General features: G+C 38.9%; 1 protein-coding gene across 3 annotated transcripts in view; it reads right to left on the minus strand.

The window, feature by feature from the left end:
* Positions 1 to 27,075, minus strand: part of UNC79 (unc-79 homolog, NALCN channel complex subunit) — a 106,024-nt gene that overhangs the window by 62,089 nt on the left and 16,860 nt on the right. For all 3 annotated transcript variants that reach the window (XM_053946412.1, XM_053946411.1, XM_053946413.1), the window contains 22 exons: positions 26,203 to 26,295; positions 24,830 to 24,885; positions 24,089 to 24,218; positions 22,460 to 22,524; positions 20,556 to 20,644; positions 19,343 to 19,383; positions 18,070 to 18,098; positions 16,801 to 17,027; positions 16,315 to 16,486; positions 13,757 to 13,987; positions 11,827 to 12,017; positions 10,880 to 11,003; positions 9,433 to 9,573; positions 8,037 to 8,258; positions 7,243 to 7,470; positions 5,741 to 5,882; positions 5,367 to 5,446; positions 5,134 to 5,282; positions 3,940 to 4,097; positions 3,425 to 3,606; positions 1,980 to 2,181; positions 191 to 370 (listed from right to left, as the gene is read on the minus strand). In XM_053946412.1, the coding sequence (XP_053802387.1) occupies positions 191 to 370; positions 1,980 to 2,181; positions 3,425 to 3,606; positions 3,940 to 4,097; positions 5,134 to 5,282; positions 5,367 to 5,446; positions 5,741 to 5,882; positions 7,243 to 7,470; positions 8,037 to 8,258; positions 9,433 to 9,573; positions 10,880 to 11,003; positions 11,827 to 12,017; positions 13,757 to 13,987; positions 16,315 to 16,486; positions 16,801 to 17,027; positions 18,070 to 18,098; positions 19,343 to 19,383; positions 20,556 to 20,644; positions 22,460 to 22,524; positions 24,089 to 24,218; positions 24,830 to 24,885; positions 26,203 to 26,295 (3,132 nt within the window). The remainder of the gene's footprint in view (positions 1 to 190; positions 371 to 1,979; positions 2,182 to 3,424; positions 3,607 to 3,939; positions 4,098 to 5,133; positions 5,283 to 5,366; positions 5,447 to 5,740; positions 5,883 to 7,242; positions 7,471 to 8,036; positions 8,259 to 9,432; positions 9,574 to 10,879; positions 11,004 to 11,826; positions 12,018 to 13,756; positions 13,988 to 16,314; positions 16,487 to 16,800; positions 17,028 to 18,069; positions 18,099 to 19,342; positions 19,384 to 20,555; positions 20,645 to 22,459; positions 22,525 to 24,088; positions 24,219 to 24,829; positions 24,886 to 26,202; positions 26,296 to 27,075) is intronic.

Genomic DNA, 27,075 nt, shown 5'->3' on the forward strand with positions numbered 1-27,075 from the left:
TAAACAGACACATCTAGACACAATTTGTTTCTTTGTCAAACTCATTAACTTGTCATTATCTGAGTAATGCCCAAAGCAGTCAGAAACCAATTGGACAAATATTGACAACTCCAACGTGTACCCAACGATGGGATACGATCCGTGGGGAGAAGACAGAGGTGTGTCACAAAAACATAAATAGGTACTCAACGAATTTTGGTGGTTAAGGTTTCTGGAAGGGAGAGCGCTCTCTTGGACTCGGCGGGTCCCTTGACGCTGTCCCTCAGGGAGCGCACGCTCTTCTGACGGTTGCGCGCGAAACGAGCCCTCTTGATCTTCCACATTGCCGCATCACTGAGGTTGGCCACGTTTGTCCGGACAGCAGTGATAGCTTTGCAAATGCAACGGACCAAGTTAGGATTCATTCCACAGCACGAGGAGCTCCTACTGCTGCCAAGTGCCAAACGCAACTGGGCCCCGGGTCCCACTTGAGCCAAGAAAGTTTCAAATGGGCCCACGGGGTCCATCTGCAAGGTACTCATTTGCATGCTCTCATTCTGAAAACCATAAACCCCCAAAAGGCATAACTGTGTTAAAAAAATTATGCTGTTTCTTGGTTAAAAACAGATTCTTGAAGCCAAAAACTGAATTTCAGGCTAAGAGAATATGAGGTGCTCCCTATTTAAAAGGGCAGAAATCTCACAAGTATGGATCACAATTAGTGTACTCGTACCTAACCATGGCCTCTAGTTTTGCCTTACTAACCTCCTGTTCTGCCTGCACCTACCGTCCTGATTTTGAACTCAAAAAACCTGTGAGTGTTGATTATGGAGTTACAGTGGTGTTATCAGCAATATCACTGCATGTCTTAATGGGATCACCAATACTTTTCCACACTCAAATCTATAGTGCACTGGAACCCTTTGAGTTTAATCATCTGAGTGACTGAAGTCAGTGAGTCCATCCTCGGCATCATCTATCTATTTGAAATGGCAAAGAGAAAGGTTAAAAAGAAATCTAAACATTTTCTTCAGCTTAATTTAAATCACTCCAAAATATTCCTATTTAAAGATATTGCCTTACATTTGCAGCCAGAGGTGTTAGAAACTAGTGCCAAGACTCCCTCCTCAGGCCACAGCAGCAGCTCTCAGCACTGGGTCAAGCTACTCACATATGGAGAAGAAAATATCTTTGCAGTTCCACCCCTCTCCTGTGGAGCAGTTGCAGCACCTATACTTTTTTAGGCACTGGGCTCCATGCAAAGGTAGAAGGAAGCATTAGGCTGCTGAGGGAACATGCACTGTTCAAACAGCTGTTCCCATCTCCTCCAGGAAAACCAGATGGAAATAGATCTGACTCATAGGCCACCACTTGGGTTAGGAAGTTTTCAATTATTCAGCATTCTAAAAAATTATGCATTAATTAATTTTTAGTGCCTCTCTAGTGAAAGGAAGATCTGGCTTCTCATTAAGAAACCAAGTATGAACAGGACAAACATTTAAAAACATTTGTCACTGCAAAAATAGTTAACTGAGCACTGGCTCTAGGAGTCCATGTGTCTCTTATGCTGTGCCCCACACACTGGGGCTTTTTTGAGGGTCAAACAACTCCTAGGGCTGACTTTGCACAGACCACCACAGGACAGGGCTGGGCATGATCTGGGACTTGAAGAATAGCAAATGTGACAGCATTAGAACTTCTACAGTAGAACAAGTGGGTTAATGCGGGTTGCAGGTGATCATAGAACCAGACCACAATTCAACCAAGGCTGGCAATCACATCCTAGTGAGAGCAAAACACAACACCCAAAGGGACAACAGAATAACCTACATTCAGGAAGTAAAAAATGCTTACTTCAATTTATATAATTTTGGCCTGAAAGACAACTTAATTTCATAGAATTTATACACACGAGACCTGCAACTCTCTCAGACTCTTGCAAGCAGCTAAAATTCCAGAAGCTGGTAAGAAGTGATCAGATTGATTTGAATTATGCTTACTTGTTGGGAAAGGAAATTCTTTGTTGCAGTCCAGATGAAGCTGTGCCTCCAAAGACAGGGTCTCAAAGCGATTCACAAAGAACTCCCAGCTCAAAGCTGGGATATCTGCTTTTAGAAAATGAAGTAGCAAAAGCTTACTAAGAATTGTGGGCCTATCCTTGACAACTGTGTCAAACTGGAAATCAAGGCAGAGGCAGAGACCCTATAGATGGAAAAAAAAAACCACATAATTGAGATATGGGATATCTTAAGGATTTTTTAAATAAAAGGAGGTCAAAGCTTATAACTTCTTCTGTCAGTTAGTGCAGGATCAAGGTTTAGCTCCTTTTTTCTACCAAGTCCTTTAAATCAGAACCAATGCTACTGATATCAGAGAAAGAGTAAGGTAAGTAAAGAGATAAATAAGCATCATATTTTGAATATAGAATTTTCTAATATTTTGAGTAATACAAAGGTAGAGGCAAAGTTCTATCCTCCTGCATATTTGGTACACAGTATCAAAGTGCTTTGCTCACACTCCCCATCTGAGAAAAACATTACATTTAGGTAACTGGATCACGCCCTTAATTACAGAGGAATGAATCACCGTGGCTAAACAAGGGAAAAAAGATTACATTGTGAACAGTATCAGAGACACTTTGCCTGAAAATTCCTCTGTACATTATCTGCACTAGAATTTTGTCTGGACTGTCAAGATTTAAGTTTGATAAGAAAGCCCACATATTGAATATGAAAGTGTAGTATACTGTTCTCATTGAACCCAAGTTCAGTAACAGTGTCATTGAACTCAAGTTCTCTGGAAACTATTTTGAAAAGGTACCAAATGGAATTAAACTAGCAAATATTAACAGCTTTTTGTAGGCAGTAACCCTGAACTCTTTAAAATACATATTCATTCTCTTCTCCACAGAACTAGAACTGAATTGTTCTATGAGATTTATTTTTTTATCTTGCTTTTCTCACTTAGTTATCTGTTTCGATTTAATTATGTGAATCCTGACTGGCAGGTTCTCTCACATTCATAAAATTACATGTCTAAGTAAATCTTGAAAAGATCAAGACCATGTTTGGTTTTGCTCAAATATATTTTGTCACTGTGAGCTCAGCAGGGTCTCATAAGACTTAGAAATTTACTTTTTTATTGGAAAAATACCAAATTATTTTCAAATAATCAAAAAAACATTTACAGTTTTCTACAACAGCGGTTCAAACATAATAATTCTTTGCAGTCAAAGTATTTACAGTTGGATTCGATCTTAAAAATTTTTTTTTTCATGATTCTGAGTTGGGATAGGGCAGTATCATTCCATGTATATGTGAAGCACCAAGACCATTCATGCTTGCCTAAAGAAGTATTAGCAGTGACTGTGATGCTGTACCTCTGAACTCCAGGTGAAAAGCCAGTTTCCCAGTGGAATGTATTTTTTCCCATGTAGCGCACCCACCTGTAAAGCTGGCCTCTTTATGGTGTCAAGCAATAGTCCAGCTCTTGTAGCCACTGCTGGGTTGACATCTTCCACAGCAGTCAGGAAACAGCAGAATGCATGAGCCAAAGAGTACTTCAGTAGGTGGTTTTTTGTCACAGAGTGAATATCCAAAAATCTGCACAACACAGCCACTTTCTCAACTGTAGCAGCGAGAGAAGAGGCACATACATTTAGGCAATGGTTTATATACTGATTAATACACATTTCCTAGAAATAAGCACAGCTGAAAAAGAAACCATGAAAAATAGCCAGAAATAGTTATAATTTTGATTTTTATTATCCAAAATGTCTCATCTTCTCCTTTATTATACTGCACACTGTTGTGCCACAGTTTAGCACTGAACTATCGCCAAAACTCTCCCAAGCAGCAAAAAGATCATCATCTATTATATGTCTCCTCAGTTACTGCAGAGAAAGTTCTACTTCTTCAGAGAAGAAACAAAGAGAAAACAGAGTACATTTCTCAGGCCTACCTGCTTCAAATCTCATCTTCCAGTCTTTACTGTTGAAATTGCTGTTTATGATTGTCCAGAAAATGTCAGCTCCATGAGGAAGCGAAAGTGCATGAAGAAGAAGTGGGACTGCCAGGGAAGAAAGCTGAGAGAATTCAGACTTTACAACTCCCCATAAGCTGGCAAGACAAAAAAAAGAGCAAGCCTTCTTATAAAGACACTCCCTTGATATCCTTTCTTCTAAATGTAAAAAACTTTGCATGAACATCTCTATGAGACACGCTGGGCATTTATGTGAACACTACGGAGTGGATTGTAGTAAAAACAGAGCAGGAAAACAGAGCTACTTGCAAATCTTCAGCTACAGCATTTTTTATTGAAAATCCAGGTTTAAATATTCCTCACTTTGAAATATTTCATTTTGAAAGAGTTTGACTACTTCAAGACAACTGCCATGGAACACAGTCTATGCTACGAATTAGGAGTTTCAAGCATGACCAGCTACACCACATAAACCAAATGAACTGTCTTGACACCAAAAATCATGTGCATCCACAAATAACTAAGAAGTTGGATATTCACAATTTGCTGGCATAGATTCAGGACAGATTCTCTAGGCTGCTAAAACCCTAAGTCTTGGGAGATGCTCCGTGAAATTGATACAGAGCAGCTGTTAAGTGCCAACAAACAGAAGATCATATGCTGATGTTTACTCAGCTAGATTTCTGTAGAAGTCCCTTTCTCCAAAGAGAATCTTAAAATGTACAGAATTTCTACCCAATTCACTCTAAGTGAATAAACTTCCTGTCCCTCACAAAAATAAGGTGAAATACTATTGTTGTCTCAGCTTTAATGCTAAGGCCCTATAAACTGTGTGCCTGCCTTCACAACATCCTTTATTCTATTTTGTAGATTCCAGGAAGATACATCAGTCTCAGGTAATGGTATTATTGAAAATAAGAGACTCTGACTCATTGCAAAGGAGGTGGTTCACAATGGAGTAGCCATGATGGACAATGCAGGGTTACCTTGACTTCATTTACATCTTGATTAGCCTGTGCAATAACTTTTATACAGGTTTCTTAATCTTTCTACACTTCTCTACCACTCTTGTTAATTTTCCATAGCAAACTTGCAAATTCTTTGACACTAACAGAAAATGTGTACCTGGAGAACTAATGAAGTATGAAGACAAAACGTGCTATAACAACCCACCTTGCAATCAACATGTGATCTTGAATATAGGCGAGAAATTGAGGATGGTCTTTTCTCGCTATATACAGGCATTCCCCATGAAGACACAGGATCTTCAGACAATTCAGCATGTTAAAAAGAATGTCTGGTTCTTCAAACCTTGACATTTCCTGTGTAAACAGATGTTTCTCTCTCAACACAATGACGCCACTTCATCAACAATACAAACTAAACTAACAAGCAATCGGTGTTACCTGCAATATAGTGTATATGAGCTTCAAGGTAACTGGAAGTTGCTGATAACAAAACTTCCTTTCTGTGTCATTCTTTATCGCTGTTAAAAATGTAAGTTACAGACAATATTAAAATTCTTTTATCTATGAATTCAAAATGAAACTAAAGAATGTTAAGGTGATGAGAGATAAATTAATTCTAGGCACATTAATCCTGCAGTCAGCAAAGTCAGCATAGCGTGGAATGCCTATTCAATTAATATGTTGAAAGAATTAAATGCATGATTAAGAAAGTGACTGTGCATTGCTGGACTTGAAAGACTGCTTGTATTGTATATTAGTATAAGCATTTCTTTTAAAGCCTTACTGCAATAACCTTTTCAGCCTCTACTTACCAGCATTTTCTGTGGTTTCTGTGTGATTTCCTGGGTTTTCTCCATGCTTTGGTGCTGATTTGTCTTCCTCTTCTCCTTCAGTTCCTATAATAAACTCAGGTCTAGTATACAGAAGACTGTCCTCGAGGTTATCTGTGGGCTCCTTTAAGAATATAGTAAGTTAAATTCATTTCTTGATGTTACATACAGACATGAGGCCATATCCTGCTGACTAAGCTACATTTGGTGTGACAAACTGAGCTCAAATGAGGCAGACTTTGTTTAGTTCCATGTACATTTATGCACTCAAATCACCTGCATATCTAATATTTTGCATTAGCAAATGAATACTGACCAAAACAAGGTGTGTTTCTGACATTGATTTAACAGAAACTATATATGCATATTGGAGCTGAGGTGGATTCAGTCAAAGGGCCAATACTTCACCAAGTTTGTCATCCTTGCCTGAAAGGAGTAACAGACAGGAGCAGGATGTTTCCTGCACTACTGTGGAATTACAGGCTTAGGGGCAGGACCACTTTTACCTTGAAAAATGTAAACTCCAGGTTGGAGCTACTTCTGCTTGTGGCAAGCAGCTCAGGACATTGTGATATTTATGTTGTAAATTTCAGGGTGAATTTCTGGAAGTGTCCCACAACCCAAAAGACTGCACTGCTCGCTAATTCTCAGTTGAGATGAGAATCTGTACTGAAGGGGCCTAAGATGATTTTCTAGCACAAGTTATTGAATACAATGTGCATAATATCTACTTCCAGCATACACATCAAATGAAATTCTGAAAATTTGTTACATACAAAGGCATCACTATTCCCTCCATGGAAGAAAAAAAGCTAATAAAGATCTGCTACTAACATGCCACAGCGAATAAGCATCAGAATAAATGGAATGATGCCTTCTCCTCAACTACCAGATGGAACAGTTACATTTAATAGACATCCAGCTTAAAATAAATTCATCAGACCACCACCACCACGGGAAATTGTCCAATTCTTCTGCAAAGCTACTAAGAACTTTAATGATGACAAGTGACTGGAGAGTACGTATCTGGGTTGGACAAAGTTGGATACTCAACGTGAAGTAAAATCATTTTTCCCACAGTGCTCAGCATTTCAAACAGTCAAGCTCCAACTAAGCCTTGCTCACTTGACAACTGATGCATTCAAAATCATTAATCATTTTGTATCCACTCCTTTCTTTTAACAAAAGGTAAGTATGAACACTTTACTTTTTTTTTTTTGAGACACAGTAGGATCGGAGTGATGCACGTCCAAAGTGAAATAGCACTTCAGTGTTCATGGAGGATGAATATTGCCATCTTCCCTGGGTTCTTTGAATCAATCCAAACTTAGGAAATGTTACAGTTTAATGGCATTTTGCTTTAACCTTCCCATATCCTTCATGCCAGAAGTCAGTGCAGCTTTGCTCCCTTGAGCACAGTGGAATGAGAATAGGGAAGGAGTTTCAGCACACCAGTAATACACACCCTTTCCTGCTCTACTTACCACAAGCCTGATTTCTTCCTTTGGAGCAAGCTGTTCCAGCAGCTCAAAACCCAGCTGGTAACACAGAATGCTGGACTGGCACAGACCACATTCAACTGCTTTTTCATCTTTCTGACAGGTGTGAGAACCACCCCAGGGTGCCTGAAACACATTGTTTATGATGGATATTATATCTTTTGAGATGCTGTTCTCTAAGCCCAAAGTGACACCATCATCCTGGAGGTCCATCTGAAAGAAAGTAAAATGATTATTAATTTAAAAGGCAGAGTACAAACTGTCTGCCTCTTCCTACATTTTTGCTAGTTTTATATTACAGTACTTGGAAGAATCTGAGATAAACTGTAACTCAGAATTTTAAATTGCCCAAGCTCAAACAGATAGAGTAAATAGACAATTTCAAGCACAGAATCTATTAATTTTACCTGGAGACTGTCATCCAAAACACTTGTCCTTGGATTTAGAAACTTTGTAGAAACTTTGCTATCCAAAAATTATGTATCTAACCTAAGCTTATCAACAAATCTCTGCCTCTAGTCTGTAAAAATAAACAAAGCTCCAAGGAAAAGTTCCTTTTACTAGTGTCAAGTTAATATCTAACCTGAATGTGGAGGTATCTAACTTCTTTGGACATGAACCTATAATTTCTATAAAGACAGATGGCAGCTGTACTGGGATTTAAATGCCTTGCACTTCATGCCAGGCCCTCAGCAGAAAGATAATCAATAAAGGAGAGCCAAAAGTGACTACAGAACTTCAGTGTTCCTTCCATGTGGATGTTTTTCTTCTGCAAGTACCTGCTTCAGGATTAGATCAAACATCAGAATGAAGCAATTAAGATTCATTTCCTCATCTTCACACTCAAAATCAATTGTTTTTCCACTAGGATGTCCAAAATTCTTGAAAGGGCTGTGAAAAGGACTTCGTATTGGACTCCGAAATGGGCTCTGGAAGGGGCTTGGGAAAGGACTCAGCATGTTGTGCTGAACTCTGCGCCCAGGGTCAGAAGCAACGCTTACCTGAAAACAGAAAAAATTCAACATGTCCAAATGACTGTTAGACATTTAAGCAATCTCATTCCATAAGAAAATGCCAAAAATAGCAAGAACTCTGACAGCCTTGCCACTCCCTTGTGTAGCTTTTTTTGCAAAATATAGAGGTGTCCCTTATTAACACCACTGAACAATAAGATACAATGGAAGTACAGGAACCATATTCTGCCCAGATGATACATTCTCTCAAGCTAAGTGGCTCATGACATCCATTATGTTATTCCTACTAAGGAGAATTTCAACATCAAAAACCAAACTGCAAATTGATGCAGGCAGTAAAGCAGCCATCAGGTTACAATGATCTTCTCCACGGACAATAATTATCTCCAATAATCCACAGACACTGACTTTAATAGCAGGAGGCTAATAAAGGAGCCCACCTCAAGAGAACTTTGTTAACTAAGGCTGTGGTCTGAAAGACCAGACAGTAAGTTTAATCATTTTTTCTGCTTAGTTTAGAAGTGATCATGGGCTAGGTGTGGCACTGCTCTCTGCAGAGCTGTATCAGAAGACTGGCAGACCATGTCTAAGGAGTCATCAACTGTCTAGATGCTGTAGTTCCTTAAATCTTAAGAATCAGGTCTTTCAAGCAACCTTGTTCCTGGTGTCCTTGAAGCACTTCATCCAAACTACTGGGAAGTTAAGTCACATCAGACCAAGTACGAGTAGTACCTACATATTTGTATGTGTTTTCTTCCAGACCAAAAGCCTTTGACAGACAACTTTAGATCAAACTCTGCATCTCTTCTGTTCGGGACAAAAAATGCAGGGAACCAGAAATAAATTCTGTTCCCTCAGCCTTTCAAAACACACCCAGGCCCACCAAATTCATACCAGAATATAAAAGGTCATTCTGGATGACCAGTTGTCCATAACAGTTTGTTCCTGATGGTTATTAATAGAAGGTGCAAAGAATAAAACAGCTTGGAAAAAATACCAAGTTCCTGCCTGTGTTATCTTTACACTTTTATATGATAGAGTAATATTAACTGAAGTCATGCCAATTTTCTTTCATTTTCAAAATGTATAGTGTTTTCAATCAAATGCTGCCATATTGAAAGATGATTTTTAATTCTTCATGTGGACTCTATCAGGAAGACTATTATAAGCAAAAAAAATAAGCAGGATAAATAACACTTACCCTCCGAGCTGCAAGATTTCCTGCCAGTTCACTGACTCTTGATTTTCTTTGATTTGCTAATTCTTTTACAGAATTAACTCCATCAGAAAACATGCTGATTAGTAACTGAAGGGGAACCACAATGTCTAGTTCAGACAACACCTAAGGAAAGACAAGAAATAAGAAAGCATGAGTTTCAAAGTGGATCACAAACACCAGCTACTTTATATGCATTTTTGTAACATGATCCTCAGTTCAGCAAGTTCTCTGCATTTAATTTTGGGATTAAATGAAGTGAGGTGCAAGCTTAGATTTCTGTTAGAATCAGGGCAAAATGAAACAGGCACTTTCAAAATATTTGCTGGCATCCACTTGGTGCACCTTGAGATCAGTTTTATGCCCAAATACACAGGGATGTGAGGTTATTCAATAAAAATATTTCTGTAAAGCAGAAGTATTACCAATACTTGAATAAATAACTATTTTTTTATTATTCCTTAAAACTGAATTCCTTTTTTTAGTCTAAGAATCTGGTCAGAATGGTAGCCTACAGGTGTCAACATAGTGACAGGATTGTTAATTGCACATCATTTGGAGAATATTCCCAATCTGTTATGTCACCAACACTCAGATAAATATAAACTCATTTGTACTTGTCATTAAGAGTCATTAATTCAAGAAAAATCTAAAAAATCATGCTTTACTTGAAAAGTATAGTATAAAAAGGTATACTCTGTATACCTAAAAACTTGAAATTACAGTCAGGCAAATTGGTCTTTGTAGAGGCTTAATTAAAATAACCCTCAGCAGGAAAGAAGCAATAATGAAAAGTACAGGTATTACTCTGAGGTGCTGTGGAAAAATTTATATCCTTTTTGAATTCATTGCCCTCAGCTGACATGATTATCCCTGTAGCTCCATGTCTCCCTATAACATTGGGTGAATGCCAGTTTTGTGGGCAAATATAGAACAAAAAGGGCAAGAGCAGCAGAAAGCTTGGTGGGTACAGAGCTAGTCTAATCCAGCTCTTCATATGCAGAAACAACTACAGCTGTTTCTGGAGTCTGGAATTAATTTTGGAATCTAGAGACCAATTTCCGTGGAGACTAAAAAGTAATGCTGTAAAAAACTCAGCCAGCTGAATGGCCCTAAAGACTCAATTGACAACAAACATTTTCTTAAAAATGGTTAGAGAAATTCCCAAGCTTCCATTTTTAAAGAATCACAAAATCATTTAGGTTACAAAAGATGCCCAAGATTACTGAGTGCAACCTTTGACTGATCCCCACCTTGCCAGCAATAACCTTGCCAGGTTATTGCTCATGATGTGTTAGCAACACGCAGGGTCTGTCTACCAACCATCCTTATATTGGAGCTAAGCAAAGGGCAGAAGGGGTGTATGAAATTCAGAAAATCAGATTCTTTTTCAAAACTATTTCAGCATGACTTGTCAAGTGAGGACACTTACATGAAGCCAGAGCAAGGCCTGCTCTTGCACAGAAGATGGATACCCTGTGAATCGACAGCTAATAAAGCCAAACATCTCCTCCAAGGAGAAAGGGAGAGGACAAAGCTCAGTGTCAAACATTTTGCTGAAAAATAGAATAAAAATGTAGCATCACTGAGTTAGTATGGCATACACTGTGTGAGATAGAACATGTAACTGGTAGGAAGCTAATCTTACTTGCAGCCTCACCCTCCACGGGAGCTGAGCTAGGCTGCTGATACCACCTGTCCTGACTATACAAGGCCATCTCTGAATTTGGTGATGCACCTGAAGAATTGACACCACATTATGCCCAGTTTCATTTGGTAGCAATATATTTTTCAACATCCAATGCAAAAATTGGAAAATTTCTCATCTCACTAGTCCATTATTCCACGCTTGCATTAAAAAAAGTTTACAGCAATATCTACAAATATGAACTTACAGTCAGCTTCAGAGCCCTGTCATCAGTTAAGAGGTAATGTTTTAAAGTTTTACCATGAAAGTCATAAACCAGACATAAAATTACAACTCTACCATCATTCTTATTCTGGTGTTTTCTTTGCTCAATAGGGGAAGATATCAGCTAAGCAAATACAGCTCTACTAATCCCTGCCATTTCTCATCAACTGGACAGGAGGAGAAAGATGGTCCTTCCAACATGCTGCAGGAAGCACACTAAAAATATGCCTTGCTCACATCAAAGAAGCATCCTTGTAGTTGGCTCTTGACACAAAGATATGGGGAGCATGAAAACTTCCCCAAAGCTTAAATCCTTTAGTCTAAATATAAGATACAAAAACAAATCCAAAGCATTCACTCACTACTGCCTATTGCACACATTTTTATTAGTTGTCACCATCTTACAATGCTAAAACCCTCAACAAACATATGCAAAACCAGAATGATTCCCACATATGTCTACATACCTCAGCACTTCCCGAAATTCTTTCAGTTGGTTATCGGGCACTTCCGTCCTTATGGCTTCCAACCATTCTGGCATGATACACTCCCACACCGACTGGTTTATCACGTTGTATGGAATCAAGCACAGGATTCGATTCAGCCCTTCTTTTAATTGGGTTACAGCACTACATGATTTGTCCCAGTATCCACCAACCTGTGAGGATTTCCAAAAATCATGCTGATGAACAACATTTCTAGTCCCTGTAATTTGCTCAGTATCACAGATTTGCTCAGTGTATTGTAGCCAGGAAATTTTTGGAGGTCCTCATTAATAACTTCAAGGCAGAGTTTAGAATTCAGCCATGGAGCTGCATTTTTTTTTCCTCTTTAATTTGACTGACAGCACACAAAAAAAGCCTTGTCCAAGACTTAAATGAAGGTTGCTCGCTTCCAGGCCATGATTCAGTGTATTATTATTTATAATTCTCAAAAAGGCACAGCTTTATTTGGTCAAACTTGCACCATCAATTTTTTGCTCTGGGCAACTTGTTACAGTGCGGGGTCTTTACTTCAAAAGACTTGGTCTGTACAAAATGTTCTTTCATGGGTGCTTGTTTAGGGGTTTTTTGAAGAAAGGTTCTCAGCGATGGAAGCAAAAAAATATGCTTCTAAGTACATAAGTAATTGGCATACAGAGATTAATTATTCTAACTGACCTCGGCTCACATCTGCTGTTCCTGACTAATAGCTCTAGAGATGCCTGCTGTTTTGGCAGCAATTACTGGTGATCTCAGCCAGCAAACTATTTTTCCTTCATTCATCACAGCTAATTTCATGGCTATTTGTCTTCATGTTCAAGTGGATCCTTGCAAATCCGACAAGTTTTTGGTCTAGTCTTAAGTATTGCAGTAGGGGGTAACAAAACTCAAAAGAAGGGTTGGATCCAAGAAAAAAATCTGCAAGAGACTACAGCATGAGGTTCAGTCCTTCCTTCTCCCCTTAACCTCAAAGCCATGGTCTCTTTTGCAAAGTTCCTAACATTCAAAGCATTCATCCCCCTCTCAAATTGCCCCAGCTGATCTACAAGCCTCCCAGCAGCAATGATTACTGAGTAAAACATGTCCATGCTGGTCTGTACATGTACAGCAAATGCCATACACTATGTCATGAAAAACCCACCATGTCTGATGATATAATACAACCCATGAAGTCTTCATGGCCCTTCCAAGTCTAGCCACTTAATTTCAGGAAACAAGCCCAACATGTCCTCTGGACATTTTTCAGTAAAAGAAAGTCATACAAAAGCATGACTAAGTGGTGAGTTCTGCTTCATAACTAATGGACAGAAAAAGTTACTCTTTTTAGAAGAGGTTGCATCAATGGTTACACTTAGGCATCCTGGATAACCTTCCAGGTAAATCTCTCTCTCTCCATCAGCAACAAGGCAAACTATGTCACACTCATAGGGATCTTAATTGAGTCACTCAAATTAGGCCTCTGAAGTTAGCATCAGTATTCCCAGAGTTCCCTTCAGTTACAACTGTGTGATTCCATAATCCTTAATTCACAGCTGCAGAGATGAAGAATGCAAAGAGCAAAGAAACATCACTAAAGGACAGGGTTATATCTGGGAGTAGGCAAATGACACTTTTTAACAAAGACAAGTTTGGGTAATTCAGCAGCATAATGAAAATGTGCAGCTATCAAAAATGTACAGTATTTTTCAATACCTATAATATTCTTCCAACCTGTCTTCACATCAGTGTAAATAATGTCTACTTTCTAACACAGTAAAACTAAACATGTTGTTAAAAGGAAAAATTCCCAAATTCCACTGCTCCCTCTACTACTGAGATTTCTTTGTCTTGTCAGAGCTGGGAAAGAAAAGGTGATTTTACTTATGACCTTAATCTCTGTAGCAAATAAGGGAGCCTTCAGGTAAATCATTCTTACCCTGGCAAACTCCATTGGCTTAGGCAGGAGGCACATAACCATGACATCAAACCGGACATCACAAACAGTCTTCAGCCACTTAGTAACAAACTGGGGCTTCAGCTTTTCAACCAGGCTACCAACTTCATCATCCATCATGTAAGCTGTAGAGTGAAACCACTGGAACACCATGCTAACCAGCCTTGCTAAACTCTCTGTGGGTGTATTCTCACTGGGAGTGCAAAGGCTCACCTGGAAGAGAGAAACACAAACCAACTTTCATTTCTAGAACTAAAGGTGGGAAATTTTTTGTCCACTATCTTTTGTATATTCTCAGAGTTATGAGGATGCAGATTACATAGGAGACAAATGAGATTATCAGTTTTAAGCAGAGGTCAGTACAGGACAATTGACAAAACATTTCATAACCAGAAAATAGCAATAAAATGGAAAAAAAAAAAACAGGCATTGATTTTTTTTTCTTTACTTTCAACACTGAAAAAAATCAGTATAGAGTGCTTTGACAAAGTTTTTGGTTTGAACTTTAAAATTACTTTTAATTTCAGAAGGTACTGTAAATCTAGTAAAATAGATGATATACATACACACACATATAGAAGATGTACCAGATAAAAAGACAAGTCAAATCAAGAACTTCAAAAATTCTGAAAGAAAATGCCTACCTAATGTAATAAATGATCTTTACTTTGCAAAAAAAAATCCAATCTTGAATTTTTGTCCTCATTTGGGGCATGATTATGAGTTTTAAGTCCTCTGAAATTCCCACATAATGCTTAACATTCTTCACCCCTTCTCCAAACTCTCTAAAATGATACCTGGACTGTAAAGCTGTCACAGATCTGAGACCAAGTTTCTACCCCAGTTCACAGGCCAGCACACTGCTAAGCCCTTAATTATCTGATATTTTAGCTCTTGGTACCATCTGGGTACAGGAGACAAAGTTTCAAGTCAGGTTGCTGCCCTGAATGCAAAGAATGGATAACAGGAGAATTGAGAAGCTCCTTTAGCCACCTATCAGCTATTCATTGTCATTTCCTAGAGAAAGCTGCACTCTCAGCACTTGGCAACCTGAAACTGGTGACCACTGCCTCACAGCACATGAATGTTTGTGTTGTATCTGGAGAAAGAAATGACAGAGAAACCAGAACCCATTTTAAAAATGTTTTTCCTCCATGATTTTTCTTGAGATGAGGCAGCTATCAACCCTCTTGCCAATTCAAGCACAGTCTTCTACTTAATTGCAGGTTGAAGTTCAGGCATTTGCTTCTTTATGCTTGGCTCAATTGAGCATTAACTCAAAGGCAGTATCAGCTGGCAGCCTTTTTAAAAGGAGCTCTTGACCCCTTATCCAGTTTCTGCATGAAAGATAGTCATTTTCTGAAGGAAAACAGCAACCCAGGATTTCTCACAACCTGTGTGGTCATTTCTGTCAATACCCACTACAGAGAGATCAAGAGATTTTACAGGAATAGAATGGAGACAGCGAGTTCTTCCTCCCTACCGCAGAACAGTACACTTTGAATGTCAGGGATGAGGCATGTACAGTGAAACATAACCTGTTCTATTTGCACTTAATTCTACTTCTGGAAATATAGACCTTCAGTCTTTATAAAACATCATTTGATACAGAATAGATGCACATGGCACAATAAAAATCATAGGTGTCTTTAATTCTAAAACAACATTCAACAACAAAACCCACAAGATGTCAGCAGAATATAAAGTTTATTCATGTAGTTCCTTAAAACTGCAGAGCAGCTCTTTTGGCACTGTAGAACTCCACACCTACCACCCTGCCATCCAGAGATCCTGTCTCTGTTTAGACAATGGATGAGGGGTCCTGCTAGTGCCCATCTGTCACTGGGTGACTGAAGAGAGAGCCTGAGAGGAAAGGCAGCTTGGAAAGAGCCTAAGAAAGACAATTCTCCTTAAGGAGAACTGCAGAATGCAGTTTCTGAGGATCAGCCTGGCCTGCTCATGACCTAGCTAGCAGCAGACCTGCTGTTTTGGAATAATCTCTGGTAGATGCTGTGGGGGTAGAACCCAGGGCTTCATTCTGTCAGCCCACACCAGGTGAATGGAGTACACTGACTGACACAACTTGATCAAGCTGACTGCAGGAATCAACAGCATCCCACTAAGAAACCTCCAGCTTATTCAGAGGTAAGAGAGAAAGCTCTGCTTCCAGGAAGTCATGTTGAAAGCTGGAAGGTGAAAAACAGATTTTTAGGGGACAGCCTTTTAAAGTTAAAACAGTGGCACTCACCAGGGGGCACTTGTGAACAGAAGCTGATGGCAAATAGAAAGTCAACTAAAAAACTGAGAGTGAATAATTCTGTTATACACTTTTTAGCAGACTCAGAGGCAGTCAGCAGCTCCACCCAAACTAGTTATGAAATCTCCAAGTCTGACAGCATCACAGGACAAATTTTTGCTTACAAATCAGAATAAGTCTCCAACTAAAGCCAAGAGGTGAGGAAAAAAAATAGAGGTAAAATAGACTTCAGAAAGGAAAGGAGAGGCAACTAAGAAGAGAGAAAAAAGCATGAATTTCTTACCAAGAACCATATTCCAAACTGGCTCAGGAGGCGTTGGTCATGCTTGTCATCATCTTTATTATCAAAGTCTGTGTTGTCCAGGGAGTGATGGGAAGAGGAGAGGCCCATCTGCCGCCTTCGGTTGAGTTCATGCTCCCTCTGCTCTGCATGAAACTCTGCTTCTTTCAGCAAGCTATAAAACAAGCTTGTGGTCAGTGAATGCACCTTTCCTGCAGTGGATACAGGTATTTAATCAAGAGTAACTAGATGTTAAGCCATATGATGTCACCACTTTCCTGAAACAAAATAACATCAAATCCTAGGATTCCAGGCTGACTTCCTCCTCAGGACAACACTCACACCTGAGCCACTCTCCGCTAAAGCAGCAGAAGTTCAGTGTCTGCTCTCAAATTATCCCGGTGATCCTAAAATCCACCTGCACAAGGTCTGCAGGCAATACGGACACCAAAACCTGATCCTGCCTCGCATCTCCATGGCTCACATTACCTGATGACAGCTTCCACCGTGCACACGAGCTCCTCCGCCCCGCACTCGCGGGTGTTGATGGGGGGCGGCGAGGTCTGGTACAGGTGGGTTTCTGCGGCCGCCCCCACCTCGCTGTGGTGGTTGGAGTGGCACCTTTTGCAGTAGCGCACGGGCCTGTTGCCGTGGCGGCCGCAGCAGCCCGCCGAGAAGCACGTGACAACTGCTCTCCTGACGTGGGAGCTGCAGTTCTGGAAAATAAAAAGGAGTTTGTCAGGCCACAGGTTATCAGGAAATGGAACCGAAAACAGGGATGAGAGCCAGCACTAGGGAGCTGGCTCAAGTGTTGGCAATTTCCAAAATCATTTTGTCTAAGCACTACTGTGTGCAACCTCCAAACATCACTGACCTTTCCAGAAAGACAAGCTCAGGGCTAAATGCTGAGCCTGGACTTAAATGTCACAGTCGCTCCTCTTCTGAAACACCAAACTGACATTTAAATCATCAACCTCAACCTCCTGACAGAGCAATCTCTAAATTTTACAGTAATTTTCTTAACACCTGCTTATGCTTCAGAAGGTCTTTTTAGGTTACAGGTAGCAACAGGTAGATCCTTAGGAGTGCAAAAAAAATGGTGCCACCATGCCACAGTTTATGCTATGTAAGGATCTGCCTTATCACAGGAAACTGTACAAGCCTTTGAAATAAGCACCTGAAATTTCTGCCACCTAGTAATCCAGCCTAACAGAAAAGCTTTCTTTACCACATGAGAACTGGAATATCTTATCCACTGTATTCCTTGCTCTTAAAGTCTTATCAAAACACATTAGCTGGTATGTACTGCAAGCAGATTCTTTTTGTCAGCAACCTTTTCAGAGCCAAGCACTGAAGATTTTCAGTCCGCGTATTTTTAAAATAACATTTTACAGTATGATTTTTGCTCAATTTAGGATTAATCCAAGGAGATGAGAAGATATATAAACACTTAAAATTCATCTCTTGTTCAATCCTCTTCATAAAGCAGAGTTATAGAATACAAACAGAGCTCAATTGCATAATTGAATTGCTTTACTAATTGCCACTTAAACTAAAACCTACAACTCAAATCAACATCATCAGTTTTAACAAAAAGAAACCTGCTGCTGCTGAATTATTTCCATCCACCAATAAATGCATTCATGGATAAATTGTGAAGTTTTGGAATGGTACAAAGAAGAACACACTACGCAGTAATGGAATGACATTGCACACGACATCAAATCATGCCCCATCACACAAATGGCTGAATCTTACCTTCTTCTGACATATAGCAGAAATTTCAGCTGTAAGGGGAAGGCATACAAAACATGAACACAAAGTGACGGTCTTTGTGGTTTACTATGGCAGCCACGGGAAAATGGACATCCTGCAAGGAAGTCTCTGGGCTAAGAGAGTCTCTTGTGTTTCCAGGTACTACTGAAACCCCTAAGCCTGCATAATTTAGGACACTGTACACTTAGGCCTGTGGCTATTTCTACTCTGAAATGCAGTAACAGCATTAAGTGTGGTGTGCTCTGCAGCCCATCCACCTTCTGCTTCTGCCTCACAGACAGACTTATAAAAGCACACCTTGTACACATGACTGTGGCATGCTGCAGGAGACATGGCTCAGGTGGGCCTACACTGCTTGTGAAAGCTCTTGGCATAAAAGAGTAGTGAATATGGATGAACAATGCCAAAGCAGCCACTATGTCTGGCCCATAATTTCAGAGTGAAATGTTTCCAGATTCAACCTGTAAGCCATAGCTATTTGATCTGTTGCCCTGGCAACATATGACTCAGTAAGTTTAAGGGGCTGATTAAGAAGATGTGCTTCCCTTAAGTAAACAAAACATTCTTTATCTGGGTAACATTTCAACTAAAAGCAGACAGCAAGAAAATCTCAACTGCTTCAGAATTTTCAGTTTGCAAAGCAAAGAGAGAGGCAGTCTTCATTCTGTCCCTGGAAGGGTTATTTTAGATAATATGCTGATGCTGATTAGTCTATCAACACACATTGTCTGCATTCTAGTAGATTACAAAATATCAGGTTTTCTCACTGGCCAAGGGACAACGATTGGATCAATGACTGGATCATCAAAAATATTTTATGTCCTTTTCTGATATCCTTTGCAGTCTCATTTTATAGATTTTCAGCAACTTTTAGAGCTTTCAAATCAGACCCAGGTTACTGGAAGAACTAGCCCCATTTTTAAACAGCACTGTGGGACACAAATCCTTTTTAAAAAACTTGGCTCTAATTGTGAATGCTTCAAGATTTGAAAACCTGTTCAATTGTCTCCATTTCCTCACACCTAAAGAGTAGCATAGTATTTCAGATGGAGGATTAGTCAATTCTTCATACTTTAAGGACATTAAGCAGCATTAAATACAAACTACCTTAAACCAAAAAAAAAAAAAAAAAAACCCAAAACACCCAACACTTTTGAACAGAATGCAGCAGTTCAAGTAATACAGTATGGAGAAGTATCAGCATAGCTTTGTAAAATTATGATTAGTTTGTACCTACCCTTAAAATATCTCTTACCTTGTGGCAGAAGAACATCAATCAACCATTCACTGTGATCCCTGTAAAAATGTATTTATAATTAGCTTTCTTTTTATACATATATATATATATATATATATATATACATGACTTTAATTTTGCCAGAGGAAATTTAGATAAATCAATGTGGTAGGAATGCCATTATTCTGAAGCTGCTTTTTTCAAATGTAGTTTTATGAACTGCAGACTGATTTACATTACATCTCTTTGTTGTGCTGTCTTACTGTAAATTACCACTTTGATGATGTTTGTCACCATGTCCAAGGTTTTCAAAAATTACTTTTGAAATTTAATTTATCAAATTAAAAGAGAGTGTGCTCTGCAAGTCTGACAGCTATGAAATGGTAGTGAAGAATAACAGATGAATGTAGAAAAGAAACTAAAGTACCAGTACTGTTTTCTCTGCGTGTCCTTAGAAGCTATGCTTTACCAAATTCAATTACTTTTTCCTGCAGCTTTAACTCAATGATGACTTAAAAACCTAAGGTGAGATGTAATTGCTTTTCCCACAGCCAGTGTAATTTAAAGTTGTCTGAAACGGAGAAGAAAAACACTCCTTTAGGTTCTGAACTATCTGTAACCTTGTCCATTTGAAGTAAGACTGGCACTGACTGTAAGTTTCAGTAGATTTAGTATACTGATGCAAACCAAAGTAGCAATTTAAAGGTAAAAAAGTCAACCAAAAACAAAAACAAAGTAAGGTTATTTTATTTCAGGGTACATTCCTTCCAAATACTGGCCAATCCTGGATCAATTTCTTTGATCTCTGCCGCTTAATGGTATATCTTAGAGACTGATCTGAAATACATGTTACAAAACATTAGTGAAAGTTCTGTAAAAGAACTTTCACTGTAATGCTCGGTTTTAAATGACAATTAATAGATGACGACAAAAATTGTTTCATAAGCATAAGCTGGTTCATTAATGAGGTTTCCCTATCATAGTCAATGCATCCCACAGCATCTATTCTTTCAGAGATCTCAAATTAAAAGCTCTGTTTAAGGTAGGTGCAAATGCTGATCATGTGCGGTAAAAATCTGTAATCCTTATTCATATTGAGTGGCAGTGTGCTCCTTATATTTCAACAGGCTTATCTATATGATTTATATGCTAATCATACTCCAAAAAAGCAAAACTCCAGAGTTCTGGAGTCTAACAATATTTATCATTTTCCAGCTCATGGTTTACCTACCCTGCAATTCTTTGGCTGCATTCTTCACAAAGATATAGGGGAGGTGGCTTATCACCCAAAGCCACAGACAGGGATGGGTCAATGCACATCTGAAACATGGAGAAGGAAAAGGATTAACACCTCTGTTCATTGAAGCTTGCTGAAAAAGTTCAACATGTTAATGCTAGGAAGGATATAAAATGTAACACAGCTTTGATATGTGTTAAGAGAATTTAGTAATGAAAGAAAATAGCACGTGGCATACAAGTTCTCAAATTATTTCTAACAAAGATAGGGATGTGAGAGCCTGTAAAAAATAGGACATACTGCAGTACCAATATGATCGCTTTCTGAAAGACAAGTACGTTTTGATATATACTCCCACCATATATTCCCTATACACTGCTACTTTTTTGTCCCCAAAGAGACAGCACATAGAGGATCCATTGTTTAGGACAAGGTAATGGAAAGGTCTAGATTTTTCTATCTCAAAAATGCCTCTTCCAGCAAAATCTAATTTTCAGTCATCACAGTTTTCAAGTATAGAGCACAACTGCAGTGACAGAACAAAGACTCACAGTTCCCTTGGCAACAGAGGTCCAGACTTTGTCTTGCATTAGCTTTTATCCTTTCACATATGTCAATTACAGAAAACAGTTACAGTTAACAGCCAGTTCCATACATATTTGTTCAAGTGTTTTGTATTACAAAGGAAACACTGAACAGTAGTATGCATATGCTGTATCTTAACCACTCTGATCACTCTTACTCCATTGGAGTACAAGACTTTATAAATAAAGACAAATACATTTTGAATGTTTCTCATCTTTGTTAACGAAGTCAACTGTTTAGGACACAACAGGCTGCATTTTTCTAAGTGATGACTGATCAAAATTGGTTCTGTCAAAATTAGGTTAACAGATCACTCAAAAATATTCTTAATATGCTTAATCTGCAAAGCTTAATCTGCAAAGCTTGAAACTGTACTTTTTTAATATTTTGCTCTACTGTGTTATTAGCCTGGAACTAGTGACCACTACAACACGAAGGAACACCTTTCAGCATTTTTCCTGTGAGAGAGGAATCACTGAGAATGACTGGAGTGGGCAAGAAGGGTGTCCTTTGCAGGACTTTCAAGATAAGTGCCATCATTATGTCCTATCACAGCCTGTGGAAAAGGCTCACTGCAGAATTCTCTGACTAAAGAAATTATATTAGTATGCAAATCAATGCCAGGAAAACTAGTTGCACCTACATATTTAAATAGATACAAATTAATTAACCAGTACACCTAACTGCAGTATGTTCTGGACTTGGGCTGCTGTTCTTGCCTCTGCTATCAAATTGTTCTGTGAGCCTGGTCAAAGCTTTTTCATTTTTACTATGCCTGTAAACAGAAAAGATACAATTTACCTTCCTCAAACTCAAAGAGAGCTGCAGAAAAGGTAAGCAAAGCTTTGTTGCTATCTGCTTTAGGACACATTCCAAGTAGAGGATCATAACCAGAGTAGGTGCATTGTATGAGTTCAATCAAGATACCAAGGTGAACATGTACCTACATAATTGAAATAATGTTTCCTGTATACAGTAATATTTATGCACATATTTATATATATATGTGTGTTCAGGAAAACATTTACATGGATTAGCCAGGAGCCAGCTTAGAATTTTATAAACTACTCTACAACCATCACCATGTTTAATTTCAAGATTTGCCGCAGTAGTTGCAGGAAAAACCTCATCTTGCTTTAGGCAGCCAAATAACATATTCACAAAGGTGTGGCCCCTTGGTGCCAACTGGCTTTGCTGCTCCTTTAGCACCTGTTTTTGGTCGCCTGCACACCACCACAGCACATGGCTGGGGTCGAAGTAAAACCTCCCCCTCCCCAGAGAGCTGGGTTTGGCCCCTAAAGTACCAGCAGTACCTTCACAGCGGGTTTGTTAATCGCATTATGGCATTCAATGTGCTGGCAATGAATAGGATTCCAGGCTGCAAAACCAAAACATGGCTGATTAATAAATGAGAAGAGATATTTACATTCTTTGTGTCTAGCAGTCTCAATTGAGAACAAGATCCTCTCGTACTAAGTACTATACAAATATGAGTATGATACAAATAGCCATTCCTCAGGAAGCTTAATAATTACCATAAACAACCTTGAACATACAGGCCTCCTGACTTATTTAGAATATAATTAAATGAACCACGGATTCAGCGAGAAAATGAAAAAAGTAAGACACAGACATTCCTGCTGCAGACTCTTCTTGATTTCACCAGCATCTTGAAATAATTAACTATTCTTCCACTCCAGGAGCAAGATGGTAGGAGTAGCTGAGTAAACTCAGTTACTTTCCCAGGCAAAATGAAAACACAGCTGAGACAAAGGAAAACTAGTCCAGTGTCAGAAGGAGACTTAGCTGTGTAATGACAAGAAGTAAAAAACAAAGGGATGCTCAAATGGCATCACTTGGATGCTCTACGAGATGCCCCCAGATCAAAACACCATGCAACTGCAGATAATACTCATCCCATTCTGGGATATATTAGCAAAATCTTACATATAAGGAAAAAACCCCAGTCTATCCAGTACTAGTAACAGTTCAAAAAGAATACTATCATGATTAGTTTACAGACCTGCTTGCATGGAAGAAGTGATGCAGAGCAGTACATGAAGAATTTATTTTTTTTCTAAGTAGTCAAGAAAATTTATCAACCCTTCAATGGAAGGCTTTAGAACACATCAGACAAACTTCTACCGGGAACATTCAGGCTGCACTTGAGTTGATCTAGGGGTCTTCTAAGGTTTCTTCCAACCTTTCATTTTCATAATTTAAAATGTCACATTCTGGTCCAGAAATTTTAAAAGTGAACAAAACCTATGTCATATGACAGAGATTATTTGAAACAGGTTGAGACAGACAAGCAGGAAAAGGAATGAGTTGTTGCTGGACAACATCTTCTCATGCCCCTGTAGCAGCACTATCCCATCAGTATCTCTGGGGAGTCTGGCAGACAGAGGACTTTATACCATGCACCTACTCCAGGTGCATTCCTGACTTTGTCCCCCATTTTCATCTTATAATCAACCTTGAGAATGTATCCATTATACTAACTGCACCTGACATCACATGACTTTTTTTGACAGTAACAACCAGATAAGAAGTCTTAGCAACAGCAGCAGTGTTAGCAGCTGGCACAACAAAAGCAACCAAAGCAGTAATTGAAAGGAACACAAACCAGAACTGTTGGGAGGCCCAGGCAGCAGTTTCACAGGCTATTTGTTACAAACACAATATTTATTTCTTCTCCTGTTCAGGTTTACTTGATTTCGTGAGTAAGATAACGTATTTACTCATATTTACTAGCTATGATCTGAGTTTTTATTTTTCATAACATCTTTTGAAAATGCAGATAAATGGATAATGCATATTGTTATGAAAGTACAACTTATCAAACAAAAAGAGTCACAATATATCACAGAACTGTAAAAATGTGACTTTAACACTCCTCATAATTTATTTATTTTGGCCTATGCAAAACCAGCTGCACTGACCTGTGTACTGAAGTCCTCTGTACTCACTGATTGCCCCAGGGGGCTTTAAATTGGGCCAATAGTGAAATAACATTTGTACTGCTGGAGGTTTAACTTGAGATGGTCCATAGGCTATTACATACAGCAAATCCTAAGGAAAGACATGTACAAAATGTTTATTTTTGCAAGGTAACACACCGCAATTCAAGATGTTGTACTTCTGTTTAAAGATAGCTGAACACACAAAATTAACACATTTCATGCCCTAAGAAACTTCCTTTGTATGCTCTTAGAGACAGATTAGATGACCAACTTGAATGCTTCTGAGTTTGATCAGAGCATGCAACAGCAACTACTCATCCCACAGTGCACTAATTCTTTGTCTAGTCATGGAGCAAAGAGGTGAGATACAGATAAATAAACCAGATTCAGAGCAGATTCAGACAATAATACTCACAAATATTTCTTGTAAAAGTCCAGTCCCACAAGAACTGAGAAGCCTGCTCATTATTAAAATTTCCACTCATTGGAGCCACAACCACATAGTACTTGGGAAACAGAGCTCTGTTCTATAAAACATGGAACTGCCTCTGTAAACTAAAAATTAGAGGGACCTTCCTCTCCATAATCCAGAGGGAGGACTGGAAATAAAGATCATTTACAACTTCTTGGCATACAGACAGTTCAATTTTCAAGCCATCTGGTTTTTATTACTACCCAAGCACAGTCATTTCCACAAAGTATATATGATCATAAACTTACTTTCCATACTTCTTGCTTATATTTCATGAGACATTCCAATAATTGGCAATGATACACTGAGAGAGAAAAGACAGTATAGACTTAATATGGACAAGGAAACTCAGGTTACAGAAGTGATGTAATCAGCTGATCGGCTTTGCTTTGTCCATCGAAAACTATATGCCTCATTCAAATATTTTTTTATTTTAAAGGGCATGCTAAAGAATCAATGTCCTGAGAGTCTTCACAAAATATAAGAAACTGAATATTTATGTATATTTATATATATTTATATAAGTAACTTCTCTCTGTCAAGAAATGCAGGAAGATGATTACCATGAGGGTACAGCTTTTTGCACAGCCATGGAGATCTTTTTCAAGGACATCTAGTTGAAAAACACCTGCTGATTCACTAAAACTTTGTCCCTCTGTCACAGTGTAAATGGGTATCTTGTCACTCATCTTGAGGCAGCAGTGGAAGTCACATGTAACAATATATTATTTCCACATATACAAAAGGCTATAGGAGCCACTCTGTATCAAACAAACATGAGAGCCAAGTGAACTACTTTACATGTCTGACTTCCCAAAAACCACAGGGCAACATTTTTCTCTGATGGTTTGAACACAGAAATCACAAAAAAACAAAGACAGACCATTCAATGAAAAAAAACTGACTTCTGCAAGCAGCTTTTAAAAATGGTGTTCTGCTTTTATTTACCTGTGTGAAGCAAGTTAGGATGATGTGACACTCCTCAGAGAATGCAGTGTGGGGTTCCTCCACACACACCCCATCTACCCATCCACATAAGACAGGAGATGGTTGACAGCTGATGATCATGCAATGTAACAGCTCGCTAGGGTTCAATACTGTTTCAATTTGGCTATGTGATCCCAATGGTTTAATAGGGACTGCCTCACTTTTGTTTAGATATCATAATTACATTTAACTTCATTATAGTTCCATTAAGCCTGCAGCCAGCATTACCTGTCTTCTTTAGAAAAATAGTACCAGTTGTGAATTCAGTGATATTTGAATCATAGTATAAGACAGTTACTATGAATTTCTGTAGTCAAGGTAATGGTATTTCTCTCCAACACTGACATTATACATAGCAACATGTCAAACGTGATGTCAAACATGAATAGATCAGAGTCTCCAATCCTGGGCCAAATCCTATTTCTTCATCACGAAGAGATCTCTTATCTCCATAAGGATTATTTCCAGCATGATGTTCAGAAATCTCAGTTTTGACTACAACAAATCATTTTTCATCCTGTGCTGGGAAAAGACAGTTTTTTCCCATAATGAAAACTTTTCTAATTGTATTTGACAATACTTCCTGACTGATAGTTTCAAAATGAATGATACCATGCTGCATGTTTACACATACCTGGGTTTGATGTGTACTGCATTGCAATCATCAGCATTGATGATGCAGACAGATTGACATGTGCTGGAACACCTTCTCGTTTTGAAGATCCCACTTAAAAGAAAGGAAAAAATAAATAAATTTCTATTGTAATAGGAAAATCAGAATAGCATGTAACTGATTCCAATTCATGCAGATAAAATTCCTAAGGTGCCATGTCATGAAAACAAAACAGAAAAAAGTGGAAGAGAAAGATGCCTAGGTATTGATTCACAGACTGCACACCAGGTTTTCCAGATCAGTGTGACTCCATCCCTAAAACTGCATCAACCAGTTGCCTTCTCAGGCCCTCTCCTTCAGAACCCACAGATTGGTCAAAATAACATCGCTTGTACAGCCAAGTGCACCTAGGCCTTGGATTGTAGGAAAGGAAAGGAGGAACTGGAGGGGAAAACTGAAAGCCTGCTGTTGAGGCATGCTGAGGAAGGGCTGGGGCTGGTGATAGCTGCTGGTGCAGGGCACAGATTACTTCTCAGGGAGCATCTGCTAAGAGCTCAAGTTATAGCTGGAAACATCAGTCCCATGGTTATGTGAACTGTGCTGAGACAATGATGAACAGCAGCACTGACTATCTTTTACCTCAGTATCTTTTACCTCACACAGAAAGTGGCTGGAGTTCCTCCTGGTCTCCCATGAAGTGGTATTTTTATTACTATTAAATGGTATATATTTGGAAAAACCATGCAGAACTTTTACATGGCAACATGGCTTTGAAGGGAAGCTCCTACAAAGAGATGTCACAAGTATCTTTCCACCCTCACAGCACTTCCCAAGCCTGGCTGCCAGGCCCCAAATACCAAGCATTTGGGATAGAAGCACAGAACTGTAGCTACC

Source organism: Vidua chalybeata, chromosome 6 (genome assembly GCF_026979565.1).
Source record: "Vidua chalybeata isolate OUT-0048 chromosome 6, bVidCha1 merged haplotype, whole genome shotgun sequence".
Taxonomy (NCBI): Eukaryota; Metazoa; Chordata; class Aves; order Passeriformes; family Viduidae; genus Vidua; species Vidua chalybeata.